This window comes from Sitodiplosis mosellana, unplaced genomic scaffold (genome assembly GCF_009176505.1).
Source record: "Sitodiplosis mosellana isolate CC-2019 unplaced genomic scaffold, AAFC_SMos_1.0 Smas_scaffold_3, whole genome shotgun sequence".
NCBI classification, from domain to species: domain Eukaryota; kingdom Metazoa; phylum Arthropoda; class Insecta; order Diptera; family Cecidomyiidae; genus Sitodiplosis; species Sitodiplosis mosellana.
The window spans coordinates 8,127,865-8,149,200 of NW_022595246.1; the positions used below are offsets into that span (position 1 = coordinate 8,127,865).

Below are 21,336 nucleotides of genomic sequence, written 5' to 3' on the forward strand. Positions count from 1 at the left end.
GGCGATTTTTTTGCGTTTCGTATTCATCGGCGAAGAGTCAATACGTTCTTTTTATGCTCACGGGTTCAAATGTGAATTGTGTTGATAGAATTTTACGTGACGAATCGATCCAAATCAACGAGGAATGCAATTCGACGGCTATTGAAGCAAGTGTTATACCAATAGTAATATTAGTTAAAGAGTTGAGCATTTCATGAAAATATAATTTTACAAAGTCAAGAAAACTCAGTGCGTCAGCACGATTTGTCGAATTTATTTGTTCAACCATCAAAATTTGCGGTTTAATCAAAACAGAAAAGTGAAACTATCAGCATGAAGAACTTGAGCTTGATTCACTACAGTAATCCGTACTAGAACTGCCACAATCAGAATTCGATTCAGATGTACATTCAGAGGTAGATGGTGGTTCTGGAAAGATGATTAAAATCAATTTTATGCCGTTGGCTGGGTTTGTTTGTGGTTCGGTATTTGGATTATTCGGAGACGGATTTAGTAATGGGTTATTCGGTGGTTGTCCATTTGTTTGCTGTGGCTGAGGAGTTTGAGGTGCAGCCGGAAAGGGACTTTGTGGTTCACAAACAGGAGCCAATGAAACCTATCCATTATGTGAAAGAATGATAAATGTCAAAATAGTTTTAAAAATAAATCTTTAAATCACAAAAAAGAAGAAAAAAAACAAAACTAAAAATTACCGTACCTCCATTGATAGCGTTAGCATAAGCAGTGTGAATAGCATTGTGTTGTGATGAATGCTGTCGCGCGTCGTATCGCCCGCAAAATATTCAGAATTATGCATTTATCTCTGTCATTACCTCGAAGAAAAAAAACGATTGTTGCAATTATCGACTGATACATACACGTACACGACAAAGTTATGCCATGGTTTCAGTACTGGAAAAAGATTGGAACCTTTCGAAAGCTGATACTTTTTTTAAATTCTGAATCATTCGGTCATGATAACATTTTCAATGAAAATTACAGAAATTATCTGCATCGATCCAGAAATGGCTGATTCATGGAATCAATATATTACTGAATACATGTCATTTACAAACTAATTTCCGGAGACATTCAATGCACCCCATCAATGCATCATCACAAGCAAACAAACAAACATGAGCCAATTAATATAAACTTCATAACAAATTATTGATGTTAAACTTTTGAATATGTAGATGAATTGATGTTGTATTTGCGAAATAGTTTTCAAAGCAATTAATATTACCGAATATTTATGGATCGTTGAACTACACGCAAAGAGCCATTTTTCAATTTGCGATTGAACCACTAAATATTGGTCCGTAATATGCCACTTAGTTAGTTTATGAATAGTCCATTGGCTATGAATCACAGTGTATTCAAGTGTATTCATTTTGTGGTCGATAAAATCCAAACCATAATGCGGACATTTCAATAAAATTCTAACACAAAAAAGTACACGCATCCAGCATTAGAATCGATATAGTGATTCATAAACTGAATATTTTGAATTTAATTAATGTCACGCGGCTTTAATTTTCTAGTAATTACGATGATTACATCATTTTTGGCTATTAAATCAAACCGAAATGAACAACCAACTGGATGATAGTAGCTTTATTGATAACAGTTCACTTAATTATTACAATGGTTGTTTTAAACGTGAATTGGATAAATAATGAGCTACGTTCGTATATCTATTCGACGTTTACTGGTTCACAATTTTTTGGTTCGTCATTTGCTCCATACGCTGGATTATCTGCAAGCCACAAGTCCCATGCCCGCAATACTCCAGGTGAGGCCATAGCTTTGCTTTCGATTCTCTGCATCAACTAAAACATAACATAGCTATGCAGTTGGAAATGGTATATTCAATATAAACAACAAAAACACACTTACCAGAATTAAAGCGAATAAAATCACAACGATGAATTTAAGAGGATGCATTTTCGGCGGAAGAATATATTTAGCTGATCTGCTTCTGTTGGGTTGTCGTGAAAAAATGAGAGAGAAAAATACGATGACTTTAATTCCGTCATTTCAATTTCGCATTCTAGACACTGGTTAAATATTGATATGAAATCCGTTCCAAAATCGGCAACAGAATTTTTCTTAAAATGTTTCGTTCAACTCGTTCGAACGCGTTGAAGGTTTAACTCACAGTGTGATGCAATTCCGTCGCAAATTTAACGCAAAACAGATATTCGTGTGACGACTGAATTGGATACTTGCTGTTGAGCTACAATGGGAAAATACGACGCACTTCTCACAAAATGAATTTTTGATCGAACTTTTTTCAATACATTTTTCAACCTGGAATTTATGAATTGCAAATAGAAAACGGGAGAATTTTCTATCCAAATTTCGAAACTCAGTAGGAGAACAATAGCAATAGTTTTGCACTATGAATTCAATAATTCAATTCACGTTCTACAATAGCATCGAAATAATTCAATACACACCACAAAATACAACAACTGGAATTTTTGCTTTCATGAACGTCAATGTCAAGCACAAAAAACAGTTATCCATCATATAAAGTGATCGCAATCATTTATAAACAGTTGTTTCGTATTATGCATGACGACGCGTTGTTGAACTGCACATCCCAATGGAGAATCATCTGTTTTGCTATTTTTATGCAGTACGAATTTTAGAGTATTATTTCTCGCTGTAAGTGAATTTCATCTAGGGCACAAAACCATCTGTCCAAACAGTGAACTCGTAGTTCAGTATATTTTAAGAGTTCATCGAAAGATTGCAATCGATTGGCTGAATATGGGATCGATTTTGAAACACAGCATTTTTAAATTTTCTCGATGTTTTTTTTTATTATTTTCAATAAAAAGTCGATAAAATTATTAATAAAAATGCTAATATTTCGATAAGTTAGAATTGAATTTTTTTTAATGAAATGTTGCAGCTATTTTGGAGTAGATGGAAAAATGTGTATGAAAAATCGATATATGCCGCATTACAATACTAACAAATAATACCTCGTCGTTAATATTCAAATACATGAAATAGCATCAGTTTGGTTTTAAAAAAAAATCTATTCAGATTGAAAAACGGCCGCCTGTTTCGATACTGAAACAACGAATTTATTTTCACATAACAAAAGCAATGATTGATTGTGTTCATTGAAATTTATTTAAAACCATTATCACCATTCCTATGAATTCACTTCATTCCCGCCAAATCCGGATTAACGTTGGCAAACTGAAAATCGATTTTAATTATCACTTTTATTGAAAATTTTAATTTTTTGTCCGTTAATTAATTTAAAACATATTCGATGAAAATATCAACAATCCTGAATCAATGCGATGGTAATTATAAAAAAATAATGTTCAAGGCCGCATGAACGTTATTCGATTTATTTGTTCGTATATGGTATGTGATGCGGTTATTGTACATATTGCGGTTGAAGCTTGAATATATATACTTAAATGCTATTGACAAGAATGAAATAGTTGAGTTGAGGAAATATTTTCCAAAATTCATACAAATATGTTTCATATATATCGTAAATTCAAGGAAATATTGCCAAGTCGAAAGCGTTCGCTGTGGACGACGATGATGGTCCGGAACGCAATATTATACAAACTCATTGCTCATCGCCGTTTTGGAATTCAATTTTTTTTCCCATTCCTTAGCAATTGAATTCCAACTATATTGCACATAAATCCATCTCCTGTGAATCTGAATAGTGGATAATACCAGCATTGAAATTGAAACAAGGGATTGGTTTAATTCGTTACAGCAATTCTGAATATAAATTTTATTCGATATTTATATATAAAAAAATGTTCTTCATACACATAGCCAGATGCAAAACTACAAAATACATAATTTAATTGAGTCATTCTAATTGTAAGTGTACTGCTTAAGCTATGCAATGCGATTTGCAAATTTCGTTCATTTCAATTGAAAATTTGCACATTAATGTCAGAATAATGAAAAAAAAAAACACCATCGAATCAATGCTTTCGCTTGTGATCTTGATATTCGATGCGATTTTGCTAGACACAAAATCGACGATATCATCCAAAACAAAAGAAAATTATTCATGTTGTTATCGAAAGAGATAGAGAAAGAGAAAGAGAGAAAAAACTTATAATCTAGATGAATATTCAATTTCTTAGACAATTGAGTGGAGTCAATAAGTTCTATATACAAAAAAAAATATAATCGATTCGATGAGCGAAAGGGGAAAAAGGCGAGCAAAATGCTGTCATTTCGGTTTCAATAAACACTTTTATTGCATGGAATAAAAATGTTATTGTGTTTGGGTGTTGGTGCTGGTGCTGGTATGTGTGTGTGTGATTTGGAATATCAGTCAATCAAAAGTAAATGCTTCTCTCAATGGCATCCACAACTTTTGACTACCATATTTTTATACTTTTTCAAATTGACATTCGTCTCGTCCAAGTAGTACAACACCGAAATCGGACTCAATTTGGTCGGTGCACAGCAAGGTTTCGGCACTTTGGCCGGCTGCATTAAATGCACAAGCGTTTGAACGATAGCATGATTCGTTGCATTCATGTGAGCCGTCAATGGGAAATTACATTCGCCACTGCAATAGTATGCACCATAGCCATCGGGTGCAATGATCCAATCCTGCCACTTTAAATCCTTAAAACTCACGTACAACTGTTGGATTTGACAACTTTTCGTGTGGTCATTCATGCGTGGTTCGAGCAATGGATTCATCATTTCGGATTTGCGACGACGATGCATTGCACTGCGTTTTGAGCGATTCTTATGCAATACGGGCCGCACAAAATTCTGACCCTTAAAGTAACCAATCATAAACGGTTGGTATTCATCATCACCCTTGGCGTTTACCAAACCAATTTCATCCAATTTAACCTCATGGTCAGGCCGATTAACCGCATATGCTCCGATATACAGCCCCTTGTTACACTCGCCATTCGTAATCCATTTTGTCATTGCATCCGTAACATTCATTTCGAGCCAACCATGGTAATCGGATGTTGTATTCGTTGACACAACGGTTTGCATGTCCTTGTCACTGTTTCGGAAAGTTTAAATCGGTTAGCAACATGTTGATAATTGTGTTTTTGGTTTTGTTATTTGTTTCTTACTTTTCAGTATCGGTTACAAAGTATACGGTTATAACGAATTCTTTGTTAATATCCTGCCATCGTCCCAGTGCTGGATTTTGAAAGATTCGCAATTCGGCCATCATCAATGTCGACTCCTTTGATACTTCACTTATGTCGAACCATAATTTTCGTCCACGCTCATGTCGCACTTCGGTTATGTGATTTTCTGTGAAATAAAAGAACAAAACTTGAGTTAAATGACCAAAGGTACTTAGACAAAACACGACAGTCACTGATGTGATCCGCATTTTAAATTCATTTGAATCATCATAAGCCAAATGTGTCGGTAAAAACTAACTTTTATTCAAAAATGTCGTAATAATGTCACTTTGTTCGATGGCCACCTTATCCACATCGGTAATGAAATTTTCACCTTCATCCGAGTCCGTACTCCGAGCATGACGGCTGCCATAGACATTTTCATTCGCTTCTTCATTCAAATTTTTGTAAACATCCAGCAAAAATTTCGGTGCAGATTTCCTATTCAAGGTGGAATGAACATAAAATCAATTGGAAAGAGAAGAGTTTGAAATGAGCTTTGAGGTATCGAAGAATTTAGAATAATAAGAAGAAAACACGAGGTAGAAGAAAAACACAACACCTGTCTCGAATGCCAAATATAATATTTTATAATCCATAGCCCAATCTGAATATCATTTCTCACTCAAAATCTAGTATGGAAAAACCAAAAGTGCAGCAATAAAAAGAAGTGTTTGAACACAAACTAAACAGATCTCTGTGCAATCGCCTAAATTTCCTGGAAATCACATACGACGCATAATTGTATTAAGCAATTGCAGTTTGCTCGTTTGGCCACATTTTATTGACATAAATTGTTGTCATTGCATACATTAGCAGATTATTGAAAGATATTTGCCTTGAAACGATCGATGTAATATAATAATAAAAAAAAGGTGTAGTGCGAGAGATATATAGACAAAGAGACGGCCAAAACAAAACTGTGAGCAGAGCATTGAATGAGCGTAAGTGAGAGAGATAGAGATTGTTCGCACAAGTAATAACAAGCACAAAAAAACACACTCGACTCTCAACGTGGTGCTGCGACATTTAGCGCGATTGATTTGTTTATTTGCTTGTGCACATTCATTAGACGGACGAGAGGATAGAGAGAGAGAGACAGAAAGGCACTATTTTACACAAAAATGCAATAACAATTAAACATTACTACATTTTAGTGGTTTTATTATGATTTACCGAGCAAAATGGTCCTGCATGTTTCCCATTTAAAGTGAGTTTATGAGCAGAAAGGTGATAAATTCACAAGAGAAGAAGAAGAAGTGGAACAAAACGAAAAATTCGAACGAGATGAGCGCACACACACACACCGTGTGCCTGTATATGCATTTTGTGTGTGCACAATGTGATCACATTTTTATTCTCCTCTCTCTCTCTCTCTCCCTCTCTCTCTCTCTCTCTCTCTCTCTCTCTCTCTCTCTCTCTCTCTCGCTATTTTATTAAAGGCCCCGCTCGATCAATCAATTATTATTATTATGGAAAAAACTGGAAATCCACGAAAAAAAAAGAGTATGTGTTCAATCGACGGACGAGAGACAATATGGCGCTGGATTTGCTAATGCGTATTTTGTGTGACATTTGTGTGGTGTGTGCCGTTTCGTGCATATATGTATTCTTTTCGATTAGCATAATTTTCACATTTTAATCCACTCACTTCGCCACATGTATTTATGTTCTCGTTGTGATTGTATACACTGTTGCCTGCTCTATTGACATATTTTTATTTTGATTTTTTTTCTTCTGCTGTTGCTGTTTTGGTTCTTATCACACATCACACACACACACACATACGCACGCATAAAAAACACTTTTCAATTTTTCATATATGCTTACCGAAGCGATGGATGAATATTATGCTTTTTTCTTGGCCGTTCCGGTAAGCCCAACAGTTCGAGTATCTCGTGTTCAACTTCTTGGGCATCGTCTTGCGTTAATGCACGATGCATGACCGTTTGATCGATGCCATTGTCGATATAAAAACCCGATAAACTGCCATAAACATCGCACAGTGAATTCAATGTTATCAATAACAATATCACGATGCACAATTCAGTGGAATGTCCAAACATTTTTTCGCATCACTCTTTTGCGACCGTCGGATGCGCTTTCGATTTCAATTCGCACACTCGAATTTCTATTTGTTATTATTTTTCGATTGCAATGGAATTCAAGTACTCGAAGAGAAAAAAAAAGTCGAAGAAATTCCAATTGAATTTTGGTGTGGTTAATTTGGTATCCGTTTCGTTGTTTTTCTTTCTCTTTCGGCCGTCGAATGTGTGTATAATTCCGCTTTGTGTGTTAATAGTTGCTGCGCATTAATTAGTATTATTGTTGATCAACTATAAAATTTCACCAGTCACAATTACAATGTGGTTTGTTCCTTTCATTGGTTATTCAGCTCGGCTAGGCAATACGAGATGGAGGACAGAGAGCGATAGAGAATTGGCCACAAACACAACAGCATCAACAAAGTGTCGAGTTTAACGATTTCCTAGATCACACTTAAACCAACTCTAATTAATTGGATGAAATTAAATGATGTTTGTTGTTCGTTTATAGTAGCACGCACGTTTCAATTCATGTTACGTTTCGATGGTTCTTGATTGAGCACTCACGGGTATTTTGTTATTTTAGTACATTCGATTGTACGCGTTACTCTCGTGATGATAATTCCTTTTTATTTGTGTTGTTTTCGTTCAAAATTCACAAAAACAAAAATTCGGTTTATAGTTTCTATTCACTGTTGCGCGGCTGCCTCTCGTGTGATGGCAATGAAAAAAGATCAACTTTTTTCTGTGGTCTACACGACAATAATTTATTTTGTTAAAAGAAAAATGAGCTGTGGGTAAATTTTATTTCGCTTCTTGTTTTCTGGTGAAAAATCAAACACAATCGAGTGGCTCTGAGTGAGTGTGTGTAGTTGCTTAAACACGGTATGCGATACGTTTTAAGGTCCAAGACAAACTAAATCCGAAAAACCAACTAAATGAGTTTTGTTAACAGACAACAGAAGCGGCGGCGGCGGCGACGGCGAAGGCACAGACAAACATCATCAAATATTATAACTTGAGTTTTATCACACACAAAGAAGAAAAAAAACGTTTACGACGACAACAACAACCAGCAACAACGACGAAGACGACGACGACGACTACGAAAGCAGTGTAGCGCCAAACATAGCAACAAAACTCAGCAAACGGCACTCTCTGTCGAATGGCAGTGGAAAGAGAGAAATAGAAACGTGTGTGTGTTCTCCAGCAGCAGCAGCAGCAGCCGTGTTCAGGCAAAAGCAGCAGCAGCAGTTGGAACTTCGATAGCGAGTGAAATCGAATGATTTGCCTGGTTTAAGAGATCGAAAGAGATCGTCAATCGAATATATGTATTTTATGTATATATATTGATCGTTTGGAAAGAAGTAGTTTTTTTTTTCTTCTGTGAGAGAAACAAACAACGACAAAATAGAGTGAGCACGAAAACGGAACGAAAATTAGATCTTCATAGTTTGTTGCTGCTGTTGTTGTTGTTGTTTCTCTACTCTCGCTCGGATTATAGTTTTGTTTTTCCCTTTTACGAATGGTATGCGAATGAGAATTGGTTAGTGTCTTTCAACAAGCTGAAGAATCGGAACCGATACGATATAAATTCTCTTCGACAGACAATGTGAACGAAAATGAGGAAAGCACATACAACGAATGGCCCAACGGCACACACACAGTTGCAACGATAGCAGCAATACACTTGAGTCCATCGAGAGCATGTTATTTGCCGTTCGGAATTTTCGTGATTATCGATGCGCCACACATAACGCAGAGATTAGTGTACACACATTTTTTTGTTTTTTTTTTCTGTTTCAATTTGGTGCATTTTTTTTGCTTTTCCGATCATTTCATGCTTTCTTTGTTTCAGCCAAACAATTTATGATTTTGTTTTTGCTTAAATACCAGTCTGGTCTGTGATTTTTTTTTCTTCTGTTCGTTCCTCATCTCGTCAAGATCACGATTTCTCATTACATTCACTTTTTCCAACATTGCGAATGTGTATGATGTCTGAACGACTTTTGATAATAATAATCGAATATATCGCATCGAAACTTCACATGCTTCAGCTGACTGAATTGAAATTTAATGGAATCGACACATTTCCGTCGCGAAAAAAAAAATAATGGCCATTTCAGTCTATCGTGTGCATATATATGCATATATCTGTAATTTACTGTGAAAGTATGCAATTCATTTGTTTGCGGTCTGACTTTGGCTGCCTTTTTGGCTCTCATTACACAGAGCATTCCACATTCTGTTCAGAGTGAACAGTATTGAGAGAGAAAGAACCGCACAGGGTAGACAAATTAATGGCACTTAGTATGTCGAGTCGAGACGAGAGAAGAAAAAAGAAACGCAAATGCCCATTATTAACACTTGCTATTTTAAAAGTTCAGCTGATGAATCAACTCGAAATAGGTTTCGACGCGGCCCAGTCGTAATTGTCACTAATTTTTTTAATTAACATATAAATCTTCGGTTCAATTTGTGGCTAAAATGACACACCAATTTTAAATCCGTTTCATGGATAACGCTGACGATGCCGGCACAACGAGCGGCACAATACATTCGTGGCGGCATAAACTGAGGCCATTGTTTGCATTGGCGGAAATGGACAGTATTTTTGTTGCGCTATTTCGCGACTCATGCAAAATGGAATCCATTTAGCAAATGTGCGTGTATACAATGGTTCAATTGCAAATGCTTTTAGCCTGTGAGTTACAACCCTATAAATTGTGGCTGGCATTTTTGTTGATCTGAACAAAAATTATTGTTCAAATGAAAAACCAAATCACAGTTTATTTTGGCATTTTCTGTCGGTCAACTAACTCCTTTCGATTTGGTTTCGTGGAACCTTTTTTTTTCATATATATTTCGAAGCACCTTGTTGAACAAATACTGACAGTAATACGTATAATTAGCAGAACCGGTTCAACAGGTAGACACACGGTCCACGACCAAAGCAAACCAAACAACAACAATCAAACGAAAAATCACATACACACAATTCAAAAGACGCAACATCGTGATCTTGGTTTAGCTCTCAGTTATTTCGCGCGAGATGGTTGTGTGTGGCGGAGATTTCATGCATTCCCCCGCAATTGAGAGAGACAGAGAGCGGGAGAGAGGTAAATTGCTGTCGTTCTCATAAAGATCGTTTTGAACGAAGCAGCAGCAGTATTTCCAGATTGTCTCACGTTTGATTCCAGTGGAGAAAATAAATCTACACCGCAAGCGTCGTCGCATTCGTTTGCCAAAACAAGACCCAAACAAGAAAAAAAAACTGTGTGGCCAAACGGTTGCCAATTGCGTTCCGTTGGAACGAAATTCCATTGGAAATACATGGTATGGTATGGAATGGAAGAGAGGTATTCAACACACATCTCGTCTACGCTGTATAATCCGTTGAGCGATACGTACATACTTCAGTTGGCCATATTTGTGCAAAGTGTTCATACGGAAAAATACAGAGCCAAAGATAGATACGACGATAATCTCAAGATCAATCGCTTAAATAACAGCATAATAAAACGAAAGAAAGAACAAAATAAAAGGTTGGCGATCGTTCGAACCAACCAACAAACAAACGATTGAACGAAAACATTGCTGCTCCGTTTGCTTCTCTTTTTTCTTTCCTCTTGGCTCTCTTTGCATAGATTTTTCTGTTCCGCTTTTTTTCTCTCTTCTGTCTTTTTGTACCTCGTTAGTCATTCTATCCCATTAACATAGCATTCTCCGAGTGTTTTTTTTTCCTACTTCGTTCTTTCCTTTTTTCCGTCTTTCCTTTTGCATTATGCTTTGGAGAAGCGCCTGTGCGCTTCATTTCTCTGTAAGTCGTTGGTATCTGTTTTTCTGTTCGTTGTTCCTGTGTGTGAGAGAGAGAGGGAGCAGTGCATACACTGAAATCGTTTCTACGTAAAATTGTGTGTTTATTTTTCCATTATTTGTTTTAACGCTAACGCCAGGGGCTTGGTTTTTTTTAATGTCTATCGGTTTTTTTCTTCTCTCTGTCTTTTAATTTGAACATTAACAGCTTTGAGTAAAGTTTTTCTACTTATCACCGAATGATTCTCGAGACCAAACACAACGAACTTACCTGAAACAACATAAATCAATTTTCGACCAAATGAAGCTATTTGATGACTTTTCTTTAAACCGACAAGAACTCATTCATGGTTTGTTTTTTTCTTCTTTCATTTTCGAGAGAACCGAAAACAATTTTCAGCTTTGGTTTTTTTTTGACTGCATGCTGACCAATAAGAATGGCTCTTTCGACTTGAATAAATGTAATTTGTTGTAGATTAAGGCAAGATTATGTTTGAAAGCTGACTCATATACGAACATAGTTCTTACTACCTGCCATCAGTTTCTTTTGGTTGAATTAATTCATGATCATTTTATCTGGACGCGATTTGGTTGGGCTCAAGTCCAAACGATGAGTTTGTGGTCGAGTTCGAAGTGATGTGCAATGGCATCATCGGTTTTCGTGTGTGGCCACGATTAAAATTGTAATATAACTTAATTTATTTAATGCACATTGTGTCTGGTGACTCAATTAGCATTCGCTGTCGTACAATGCAAACCATTGTTATTCGATGTGAAAGTACCCGAGAGAGCACAGCACACATATGACTCATTACACTTGAATTATATCAAGGACACAACGCTGTTCTTATTTCACTTTGCTTATCAAATGTGAAGCATAACGTTTTTTCGACCGTCTCCATCGAATTTTTTCTCTCCTCTCTTATTCTTGATGATGCGAAGAAAAACGTCTCATACAGAAATGATTAAGAAAATATAAAAATCAAACAAATAAGAAACATGAAGTAAAATACGATAAAGGATAAAGTGAATAATAAAGTTGGTATTTGTATTCATATTAGCCTTTTTTTAAATTTAAAATTGAATATAAGAAATATAAATCGACAAACATTTATGAATTTAATAATGGATTGTGCTGAAACAGATAGGTTCTTGTACCATTTCAATTATCGCTAAATTTTGAATGTGTTTTTTCGCTTCTGAATTTTTGTTTTCATTATCAAAAATTACACTTTTTGTACGACAAAATACTTGGAGTGTTAAAATATATATCAAAGATTGAAATAGAATGAAAAAAGATTGTGATATTAACATATAAATTGTTTTGTTCCGTATGAAATCAAACTGTTTGAATTTATGATGAACGATTTTCACCAATGAGTGCATACAAGGCATGCTTGTAATGACCTGATGTGTCCCCCTGCAAAAAAAAAATTAGAACAAAAGCGTTTAAACATTTCATTAGGTTTTAGTGCTTTCATGGACATAAAAATAATATTTATTGTGCAAATAATGACCTTTATCCAGCTGCGCAAACTTTTGCCGTACAAGCGTTCAAAAGCGACTTTGATGTCGTTCAAATCGATTTCACACCGGGTCACTATCAAACGAATCAATTGCGTATCATTCGTTCCAATGCCTGCCATGCTTTTGTGCAAGCGACTGGCAAAGAATTCAGCTTTATTTGTGGTGCACTGTAAAATTGCAATCAAACCATCCATAATATCGCCGCTGAACTCATTTTTGATTGCTTTCTCGAGGCCATGGCCCGTCATTTGCTGGTATTTCTCACAAATCTGAAAATATTTTCACAATTTTTAGATAAACTGATTGAAACATACATATAAAAAATATATACAGAAACGTGCTGTTCAATCGAATAATTTTGAACTAGAATCATCTAGTATTATCGAAGGACAGACATAGAATATTTCATCGAAGTTGTTATTACAACAGCAAAAAAAAAAGACTCACCAGTTTGATTTGAGCAAAATTGCGTTGGCAGAACACCATGTTGAATGTACTCTCATCAGTGCCAACCCGCAATTCACCAGCACGTAACAGTTCAGTTGCGTCACGAGTGGCAGCATCATGATCGACCACACCACTTTCGTCGCGACCACCAGCGCACAATGAAACCAAAAGCCGTTTGAAATTGCCCGAAGTCTCCGACATCAATTCGTTTTCCAAACTTTTGCCATAAACTGTCACGAGAGCAGAAAAAAAAACATATAAACGAACCAACGATAACGAAAATTATTATGTGAAACATTGTGAAAACATGAAATTGAGCTAAATAAATTATAAATTTTTTGAAACTTCTAAATACTTAAAAATACAGAAAGAAAAATTGATGAAATTTTTGTTAGGATAAAACTCACTTCTTTCGTAAGCATGCTTTATAGTGTGAATTTCATAATTGGACATTGTGCACAGCATTTCGATAAGAACATCTTCGTCGGTACCGATACCGGCCATCGCATCGTGCAATTCTTTGACGTAAAAGTCGACAATTGGTGTCAATAAAGCCACCAATAAATTCTCAAAGTTTCCACTGGTTTCGGAGCGAATGTCTTCAATTAAATCCTTTCCGAAATTGGTTTTGTACGTACGTTGAATGATCTGTGCAAAAGAATTGAGCAACCAATTAGTATTCAGTCTTAATTAGGAGATTGATTGAATCAACGAAAAAATTCAAATCACATACTTGTCTTTGTTCATTTGATCGTCGGCAGATAACGTTAATGATTCCATCCTCATCGGTACCAAATCCTTTCATTGCCTTTCGCAATGCCTGTGCATCGACAACTGGGTCGAAGCTCTGGGCTGGAACCAACGTTGGATTTCCCTATGAAAACCAAAAAAAAAAATTAATGTCAAGTAAAAACCTGCTAATTCGAAATAATATCTCTCTCATTCAATTATATATTCACATTTGGAAAGGGAAGAAAAAAAAATCGTTATATTCTCCATTTTGCGTCTTTAATTTGATTTGAGCGATGAGCAAGTATTTATACAAAAGTGACTGTTGACCACAGCGACAATACATGTCAATTTGCTTCACTTAAAACGTCCATAAGATGATTTAGGCAATTTATTTGAACGAGATATGTCATGTATATAAACGGTTAATTCACTTGGTTTATATGGTTGTGGTTTGTGTCGCTCTGCGTGTAGTAAGTATATATGTAATGTTTAAAATTTTCTCTGTGTGCCTTGCGTTGAAGTGAAATAATTCGCTTTGGCCATATAGAATTTTTTATTCTTTAGCTCGAGTCGCAATATATAAATAGAAAATTGCGTTTATTTATTATTCGCTCAAAACGATAAAATGCAAATGAACAACACGCATTGAAATTGAATGGGATGGAATTTTTGTGTTAATATTATGTGTTTGTGATGATGGGTATAAAACAAACCTTGGACCGACGAACATCCTTAATATGACCTTGCATTTGTGAAAAACATGCTGCCATATTGCTAACATTTGGATATGATGGACCCGACGATTGTTGATAACCATAACCCGAATAACCTTGTTGTTGAGGAGGTAAAACATGTGAATTTGGAATATGTGATGCGTTTGGATTTGATGGTGGATAGACTGTTGTAGAGCTCGGATATGCACTTGGATAGGCGCTTGGAGGCGCATGGTGTGGCATGCTTGGATAGGCATTTTGCATGGGCATCGATGGCATATTTGGATATGCGCTAGGCGGTGGCATATTTGGATATGCACTTGACGGTTGCGGTGCAAAACCAGCTCCGAATGGTGGAGCTTGTGGCATCGCTTGTGCTGGATAGCCAGGCATTGGCATCGATGGATTTGTTTGTCTTGGATAGGAAGGATAAGGTGACGAGTTCGAGTTTGGAAGTGATGGCATGCCCGAGCCCTACAACAGAAAATAAATCCAGTTTAAACGCAATTTCACATTAGAAGCACAAAATGTACAATATAATAACACAACAACACAAATATAAGCACTGTAGCAATAAGCAAAATTGTGTTTCAATATTAAATCACATTTTGGGCTCTCGTTATCCATACCACAATCAATGTAATAATGATATTTATCCATTTTCGACGATATGGAATTAATTGCGAATGAACGGTTCAATTTCGGTTTTATTGCCACTGAGATCGGAAACGATATGGAAACGACGACAAAATCAAAATTTATTTTCTCAAGCAAAGAACAAACGAGCTAATCACTGATAGCACACAGAAATGGTCCACGTTTGTCGCGAGTCACGATTCAACTGATGCCCAGTGACGTGAATACAGCGCTAACAAATGCTGATGGGCTCGGAGATCGTTAGTATTTTTATTAGATTAAATTTATTGATAAATCATGCGATGAAACGACTCTTGTCGCTCATCTTTCTTTCGGGCTAGTTCAAGTGCTTGTACACTTGCAAATGAGTTGCTTATGCTATCCCATCACCAACACACAAAAACTACATCTCATATTAACCAATTCTTATCAATCAAGTGCTCGTGGATAAAGCACTTGTTGGGCTATGTGCTTTGCTTCGATGTTCATTCTTGATTCAATTATTTAGCTCATCGCATTTTATTTATTGACTGGCGGGTTTTTTGGTATTCGTAGTCGCTACTTAAAATTGGAATCGAACCCAACCAATTTATTATCTAATTTAATCGACGCACACACAACGCAAATCCCGAAAAATTTACGTACGAAACGTATCAAACCAATAACGGGAATGTTTGATTTGGTTTTTTTTTCTTGGCTTACACGAGGATTTATTTGGAGTAAACGAGAGTCCGTGAATGAGACTCCATAAATGAAAATCGCTTTTGTCGATCAATGCAAATCGTAGTGGTTCATTTATGTTCTTATGAAGTGTTAGTTGATCTTATTGATGAAAATGACTCACGTTTTGTGCTATACTTACAAATGGATAACTCATTTTGTTGATGTCTGCTTTGCGATGAATGTCAAGAAAAAATAATCTAAAAAAAAGAGAAAATAATGAAATGACTGTTTTGATAAAAGCCGTCTATACTTCTAGCATTCAAAAACCTTTGCCAATATAATTTGTAATGCGACTGCCGAAATCCCATGCCAGACATTAGTTCGCATTCATTTTGTAAACAATGACACTGTGCCGCTCCGCAGTTTACCAAAAAAAGGTATATGTGTGTGTGAATGTTTCAGACACAACACACAGTGTGTCATTAAGCAAGCCGGCGCCAGCAGGCACTAGACACGTAGTAGTATGTATGGAAAAAAATCCCCCCCATGATTTTGCACACTTTTTTCCGTTCCTACTGAAAACCGACAACTATTTTCACTTTGCGAGTTCACATGTGCTTGGAATGGTGCAATCAAGTAGAAACAAAGTGCACTCGTTTCAAATCATGAATCATTTAAGTCGAAAGAGGAATTGCTCATGAGCTCAACCAAATTGGTAAGATAATGCGTAATCAAGTGCACGCACTGATATACTGATGCTGAAATTGATGACGCACTATTTACACACGTATTTACGTGGTTTTTTTCCCTTTTTGATTTCATATGCAAGTCACACGTTTTGCTCACGTCATCAGCACACACTCATTCGTATTTCTGTCATTCATCACTTTTATGTCAATTTATTTTTAGCATGTTCATATCGATTGTATTACGAAGTGAACAATAGATGTTCGTAATGCCATTTTTATCTAATTTAGAAGTGCCGATGACTCAAAATGTAGGGTAAACAAATTACTCAAATTAATTGAATTGTTGATATAAAGTGGTCGGCGGCGGGTCGGTCGGTTAGAGTATTCGAAATTTTCTACCGCAAAGCATTCAAAAATTGTGTTTCAGACTCTTAAAAAACGCTTATTAAACACACGCTAACATTTTTGTTTGTCTAAATATGAGTCTTCACAACTCGGACGAATCATTCGACGTGAATGTATGTGCTCAATTCTCAGTAATGTGATTTAATACTATTCCAAGAACTCATTTTGTTTACTCGACGTATGTGTGTTTTATCTGACTGAATTTTCAGCCACACAATGTAGCAAAAGGCTTGTTTGCATAAGTTTCAGTCGTTCAGGCAACTTTACTAAGAGGTTTGTTTTTCTGTGAATGACCCGCTTATCGAATGTTGACGAAACATAACGAAACCGAGTGACGTACGAACAAAAGAGAAAGCCGAAATTTGAAAGAAAAAAAACATTCGCATACGGCGTAGCTTTTCTATTAGACGTGGCAACCATAAGTATGTTTAGTCTTTTACTGTGGGCAGTCAACAGTATGCTAAAATGTTTGATTACTTCAATTCTTCTGCATTTGACATACGGTTTCAATTTAATGTCAATCGTCAATGGGGCAATTTAAAGTTTGATTATTCACGAGATGATGAGTTTCGTATGTAGAACAAATTCACCGAAAAAACGTACTTTGAACTAAATTGTAAAATTTCGGACGCAAGTTGTTCAATTCGTAGAATCAAATATGAGGCAAATGATAAATTTCTGTGTGAAGAATGACATCATCACCGGATTCAAAAGTAACACAAAACAAAAACCCAAACTCCAATGAGAATGTTAAAATCTGCTGGGTTTAAAATTATACAAAAAAAAAATAGAATACAACGGTGCGGCCTTGTCGTTGTTGCTTATTACAGTGAACGTTTCGGCTTTACATTTATCCAGTTGCGTTGTTCGAAAAAAATATCACTTTAGAATCACGCAACTTTGAATTTTTCATTCTTTTGAGATTCAAAACTGGATTTTTTTTTCTATTTAAATATCGATGTTGTTCATTTTCCATTAGAATGTGGAATATTTCATAAAGTTTTTATGATCTCTTACAATATTTACTTGAGTTTTTGTTGTTTGATTTACATGAATGTCAATATTCAACTTCTATTTCACAAAAATCACACGAGTCACTAGCTAAATTTCATTCCACTTGACTTACCGATTGAAAAATAAACTGATGTTACAGTCGAATTGCAAGTATTGAATGACTTTGTGTTGTTATTTGTCTAGCTATTACCTAATTGAATGATGATGAAAATGTTTACCGTAAATATTGGCGAACGATAACGTGTTACTGTCGGCTAAGTACTGAACAAAATTCCTATAAATATTGGTTATATGTACGTGTTGACGCTGTAGCGGCACACGCTGTTAATCGTTTACACTGTCACATACATACACACAAGCAGAGATACAAATGTGACAAAGTATTGAAATTTTCAGCTATACAACAACTGTTGCTGTTCACACATTAATGTGGTTGTAATCGGCTTATGTGTATAGTAGATTCCGTTGTATTCAAATGAGCACAGCATGTGGGATTAAGCAACACCATTCAAATACATTGAGAAACGGTTTGCGACGCTCGGTGAGAGCAACAATAATGTGATTTGGTGGGAACTCATACAATGATCAATCGGAAACAACAATTTGTTATGACCAACATATTGAGGTTCGATTATTTTTTGGTTTGTTTGCAAAAACCACAATCAGCCAGCTGTAGATTTGTGTCATCGCATTTCTTTTGAGATTCAATTATAGAAGATAAAATTTTACAATAAAAAGACGAATCGAAACAGTGAATTCAATCAGTTGTTGTTTTGGTTTTAGAAAGTAAACGAAGCGTGAAATGTCGGTGATAAATTTAAGCGAAGAACAAGTGTTGGAATTGTTGGACTGGCCACTGGTTTGCGATGCGGTGGAACAATCACTTCGATCAATTTGCGAAACCAAAGTGAACGAAGATCAACCGACGGCAAAACAACCAACTAGAGTATTCACACCCATTGAAAAAGGTACAATCAGTATTGAATTCATTGGACGTTTTAACTTTGAACGAATTTTATAGGAAAAAATCAGCAAATTTGATATGAATTTGGATAAAGATTGAAATAAAATGAAATTTGAAGATAAGGAATGAAAAAGAAAAAAAAAATTAAAAGAAAGAAAATCTCAGAATCGTTTTAAAAAACGTCATTTGTGTCCAGTGTCCACATTCACTGAAATTCCCTCATATTTTCTTATCAAACAGGCACTCTTCTGTGTATGCCCGGATTTATCGGCAACTATAAATTGAAAAATCTAAATGATTCAAAGGTGTTCAATTCACTTGGATGTAAACTTGTGACATTTTTCAAAGGGAATCATGAATTAAATCCGCCAAAGCCCAACATTCTAGGCAATATATTCTTGTTCAGTGAGGAAACGGGTGAATTGAAAGCAATCGTACAGGCCAGTGAAATAACGGCATGGAGAACGGCTGCCGCGTCACTTGTTGCTACCAAGTATCTGTTTAGCAATCGGTCATCATCACCGAAAATGGATACTGTTGCTATATTTGGGTGTGGTGTTCAGGTAATTGAATTATTTTGGTATTTCTGCAAATTGTCACTCGACATTGTTAATGTTTTCAACTAATTAGCTGGTTTTAATTGGTTGTAATCTTATCTATTAAACAGGGTCGAATTCATGCTATTGGCTTGTGTGCAACCAATTCCGTTGACACAATTCATTTATGGAACCGAACAAAAAGTCGAGCCGAGGCACTTGCCGCTGAATTAAATCAGTTGCGACAAAGTTTCAAAAATCCGAACATTAAAATCATATGCGTCGATACGGTTGAGGACGGTGCTAAGAATGCTGATGTTATTGTAACTGGTACATCTACAAGTACCCCATTTTTGTTCCGGTCAATGATCAAAACGAATGTGCACATCAACGGTAATTAAATGTAAAAGTTTAGTTTTAAACTTGTGAGCAATTAATTGACAATTTCCTTATTAATCGTAGCGGTCGGTGCTGGTCAATATCATCATAACGAGTTGAGCGAAGACATTTACACTGACCCAGACACGAAAATTTATGTGGATAGCAACGATGGCGCTCGTTCCGAATTGAAAACATTAATCGCACCAATTGTGTGTGAAGTTGGAGACATAATTAACGGTCGGAGTACAGCGCCCGCAGGTGGAATTACTATTTTCCATTCGATGGGTAAGTGATTTTAATTACATCACAAAAATGTTTTCAATTGAAAAACGATAGAAAATCGGTGCTTTTTTATTTCGACGCTGTTTATTGAATTTTTTTTTCTAATCGGAAACAGGTATGGCTGTCGAGGATGTTGCTGTTGGACAAGCATTGTTCGAAAAATTCAAAAAAAAATCACAATAGCTGGGAAATTTATTTCCAACCCCAAAATCATTCCATTATATTTTAACACCAGAAATGAATATTCATTGAATAAAGCCGCTTAATTTTTTGTTAAAAAAATGTAACCCTCTGTTTTTGAAATTCCATAAATAATTCAGTAATGAGGGAGTTTTCAACCAAAATAAATTCATGTCACCAATTCCAAGCCGTACATTCAAATTCAATCAATTTGAAAATTTAATCAAATTGAAATGAGATTAAATTTGAATGTACAGCTGATTAGTTAAATTTTAGTGGCTTTTTGTTCTCTTCATGCAAAATGACTGGTAACCATTTTTGCCATCATTTGATTTACATGAAAGAGTAATCAACGATTTTATAACTCAAAGCGGAAATTACGATTGACTCAATTATTGGTTGCATGTTCGACCACCATAATGGCGAATTGACCAGTAAATATACGTGCATGCATTTGCATGTTGCATGAGGACTTTCAGTTTGAAATGTGAAAATTTCCACGAAATTGAATAATCAACTCACCCGCTGGAGATAGAATGTTGTTAGCTGTCAACTGTTCTGAAAGTACACTGAATCATGTTCGAATCAATGTTGCCGTTTTTATATGCAGTATTTTCTACATAGCATGCGAGTAAAAAGTGATAAGAAAAATCAGTTGGTATAGTATAAAGTAAAAACAGAAACGTTTCCGATCCTCATGGGCATTTCGGAGAATTGAAAAATATGAGATTGATTATTTTCAGCAGAAGCTTGATGAATGCCATATGTGTTGATAATGCATTAGAAAAAATGATCTTGTAACTATTCGCTGTTTCTTTTTTCTCAGCATACAGTGTTCTGATTCATATGCTCATCACCATGGTAGGGTGAAACGAAAAACATCCTGAAAAACCCAAAAATCGTCCTATAAATTACAAAAATAATCCTAAAAAAACAGATTGTGTTTTTTACAGTATATTTTACTGACTTACTTACAAAATTGTTCAATGTGTCCAAAGCGCATATTTTCTATATCGCATGAGGTAGATATGGCGATATTATCGTGTGATACTTGCTTACGTGCGTCTCATATTCATCATATTCAATCAAAAAAGAAACATTCGGCTCAATTCGTAATGCTCGATTATATGTTACAAAATATTGCTGAAACATCCAA

At 35.7% G+C, this 21,336-nt stretch overlaps 4 protein-coding genes across 13 annotated transcripts; 1 reads left to right on the forward strand and 3 right to left on the reverse strand.

Annotated features, from left to right (window-relative positions):
- Positions 1-307: 307 nt before the first annotated feature.
- On the reverse strand, positions 308-796 carry LOC129565811 (ELL-associated factor 1-like). Its single transcript, XM_055441047.1, has 2 exons — positions 698-796; positions 308-595 (listed from the first exon to the last, which is right to left on the reverse strand). Exons 1-2 carry the CDS (start codon positions 794-796, stop codon positions 308-310), a joined length of 387 nt encoding a protein of 128 aa, XP_055297022.1.
- Positions 797-1,581: 785 nt separating this feature from the next.
- On the reverse strand, positions 1,582-9,253 carry LOC129566567 (protein 60A). The gene is made up of 5 exons (XM_055442624.1): positions 6,981-9,253; positions 5,410-5,591; positions 5,091-5,277; positions 1,879-5,017; positions 1,582-1,811 (listed from the first exon to the last, which is right to left on the reverse strand). Exons 1-4 carry the CDS (start codon positions 7,214-7,216, stop codon positions 4,342-4,344), a joined length of 1,281 nt encoding a protein of 426 aa, XP_055298599.1. The 5' UTR covers positions 7,217-9,253; the 3' UTR covers positions 1,582-1,811; positions 1,879-4,341.
- Positions 9,254-12,033: 2,780 nt separating this feature from the next.
- LOC129566564 (annexin B11) lies at positions 12,034-18,129 on the reverse strand. Of its 10 annotated transcripts, none has more exons than XM_055442617.1 (8): positions 18,056-18,100; positions 15,929-15,986; positions 14,431-14,904; positions 13,719-13,859; positions 13,393-13,633; positions 12,986-13,215; positions 12,529-12,807; positions 12,034-12,431 (listed from the first exon to the last, which is right to left on the reverse strand). In XM_055442617.1, exons 2-8 carry the CDS (start codon positions 15,941-15,943, stop codon positions 12,366-12,368), a joined length of 1,446 nt encoding a protein of 481 aa, XP_055298592.1. In that variant the 5' UTR covers positions 15,944-15,986; positions 18,056-18,100; the 3' UTR covers positions 12,034-12,365. The 10 variants fall into 10 exon arrangements, with proteins under 10 accessions (XP_055298592.1, XP_055298589.1, XP_055298590.1 ...); XM_055442614.1 differs by having other exon boundaries at positions 18,028-18,095; XM_055442615.1 differs by lacking the exon at positions 18,056-18,100 and adding an exon at positions 17,950-18,044.
- A 79-nt stretch (positions 18,130-18,208) lies between these two features.
- LOC129566568 (ketimine reductase mu-crystallin) lies at positions 18,209-20,245 on the forward strand. Its single transcript, XM_055442625.1, has 6 exons — positions 18,209-18,462; positions 18,621-18,805; positions 19,042-19,364; positions 19,469-19,730; positions 19,800-20,003; positions 20,116-20,245. The coding sequence occupies exons 2-6, from the start codon at positions 18,640-18,642 to the stop codon at positions 20,181-20,183; spliced, it is 1,023 nt and encodes a 340-aa protein (XP_055298600.1). The 5' UTR covers positions 18,209-18,462; positions 18,621-18,639; the 3' UTR covers positions 20,184-20,245.
- The last annotated feature ends 1,091 nt before the right edge of the window (positions 20,246-21,336 follow it).

Coding starts and splice junctions, on each gene's coding strand:
- LOC129565811 (XM_055441047.1), bottom strand. CDS start 796: ATGCATAATTCTGAATATTTTGCGGGCGATACGACGCGCGACAGCATT. Junction 596..697: donor TGCTAACGCTATCAATGGAG/GTACGGTAATTT, acceptor CATAATGGATAG/GTTTCATTGGCTCCTGTTTG.
- LOC129566568 (XM_055442625.1), top strand. CDS start 18,640: ATGTCGGTGATAAATTTAAGCGAAGAACAAGTGTTGGAATTGTTGGAC. Junction 19,731..19,799: donor AACGAATGTGCACATCAACG/GTAATTAAATGT, acceptor TATTAATCGTAG/CGGTCGGTGCTGGTCAATAT. Junction 20,004..20,115: donor TACTATTTTCCATTCGATGG/GTAAGTGATTTT, acceptor AATCGGAAACAG/GTATGGCTGTCGAGGATGTT.
- LOC129566564 (XM_055442617.1), bottom strand. Junction 13,634..13,718: donor GATCAAATGAACAAAGACAA/GTATGTGATTTG, acceptor TCTTTTGCACAG/ATCATTCAACGTACGTACAA. Junction 13,216..13,392: donor AAAGCATGCTTACGAAAGAA/GTGAGTTTTATC, acceptor CTCTCGTGACAG/TTTATGGCAAAAGTTTGGAA.
- LOC129566567 (XM_055442624.1), bottom strand. CDS start 7,216: ATGTTTGGACATTCCACTGAATTGTGCATCGTGATATTGTTATTGATA. Junction 5,278..5,409: donor TACGACATTTTTGAATAAAA/GTTAGTTTTTAC, acceptor TTTATTTCACAG/AAAATCACATAACCGAAGTG. Junction 5,018..5,090: donor TTTGTAACCGATACTGAAAA/GTAAGAAACAAA, acceptor TTTCCGAAACAG/TGACAAGGACATGCAAACCG.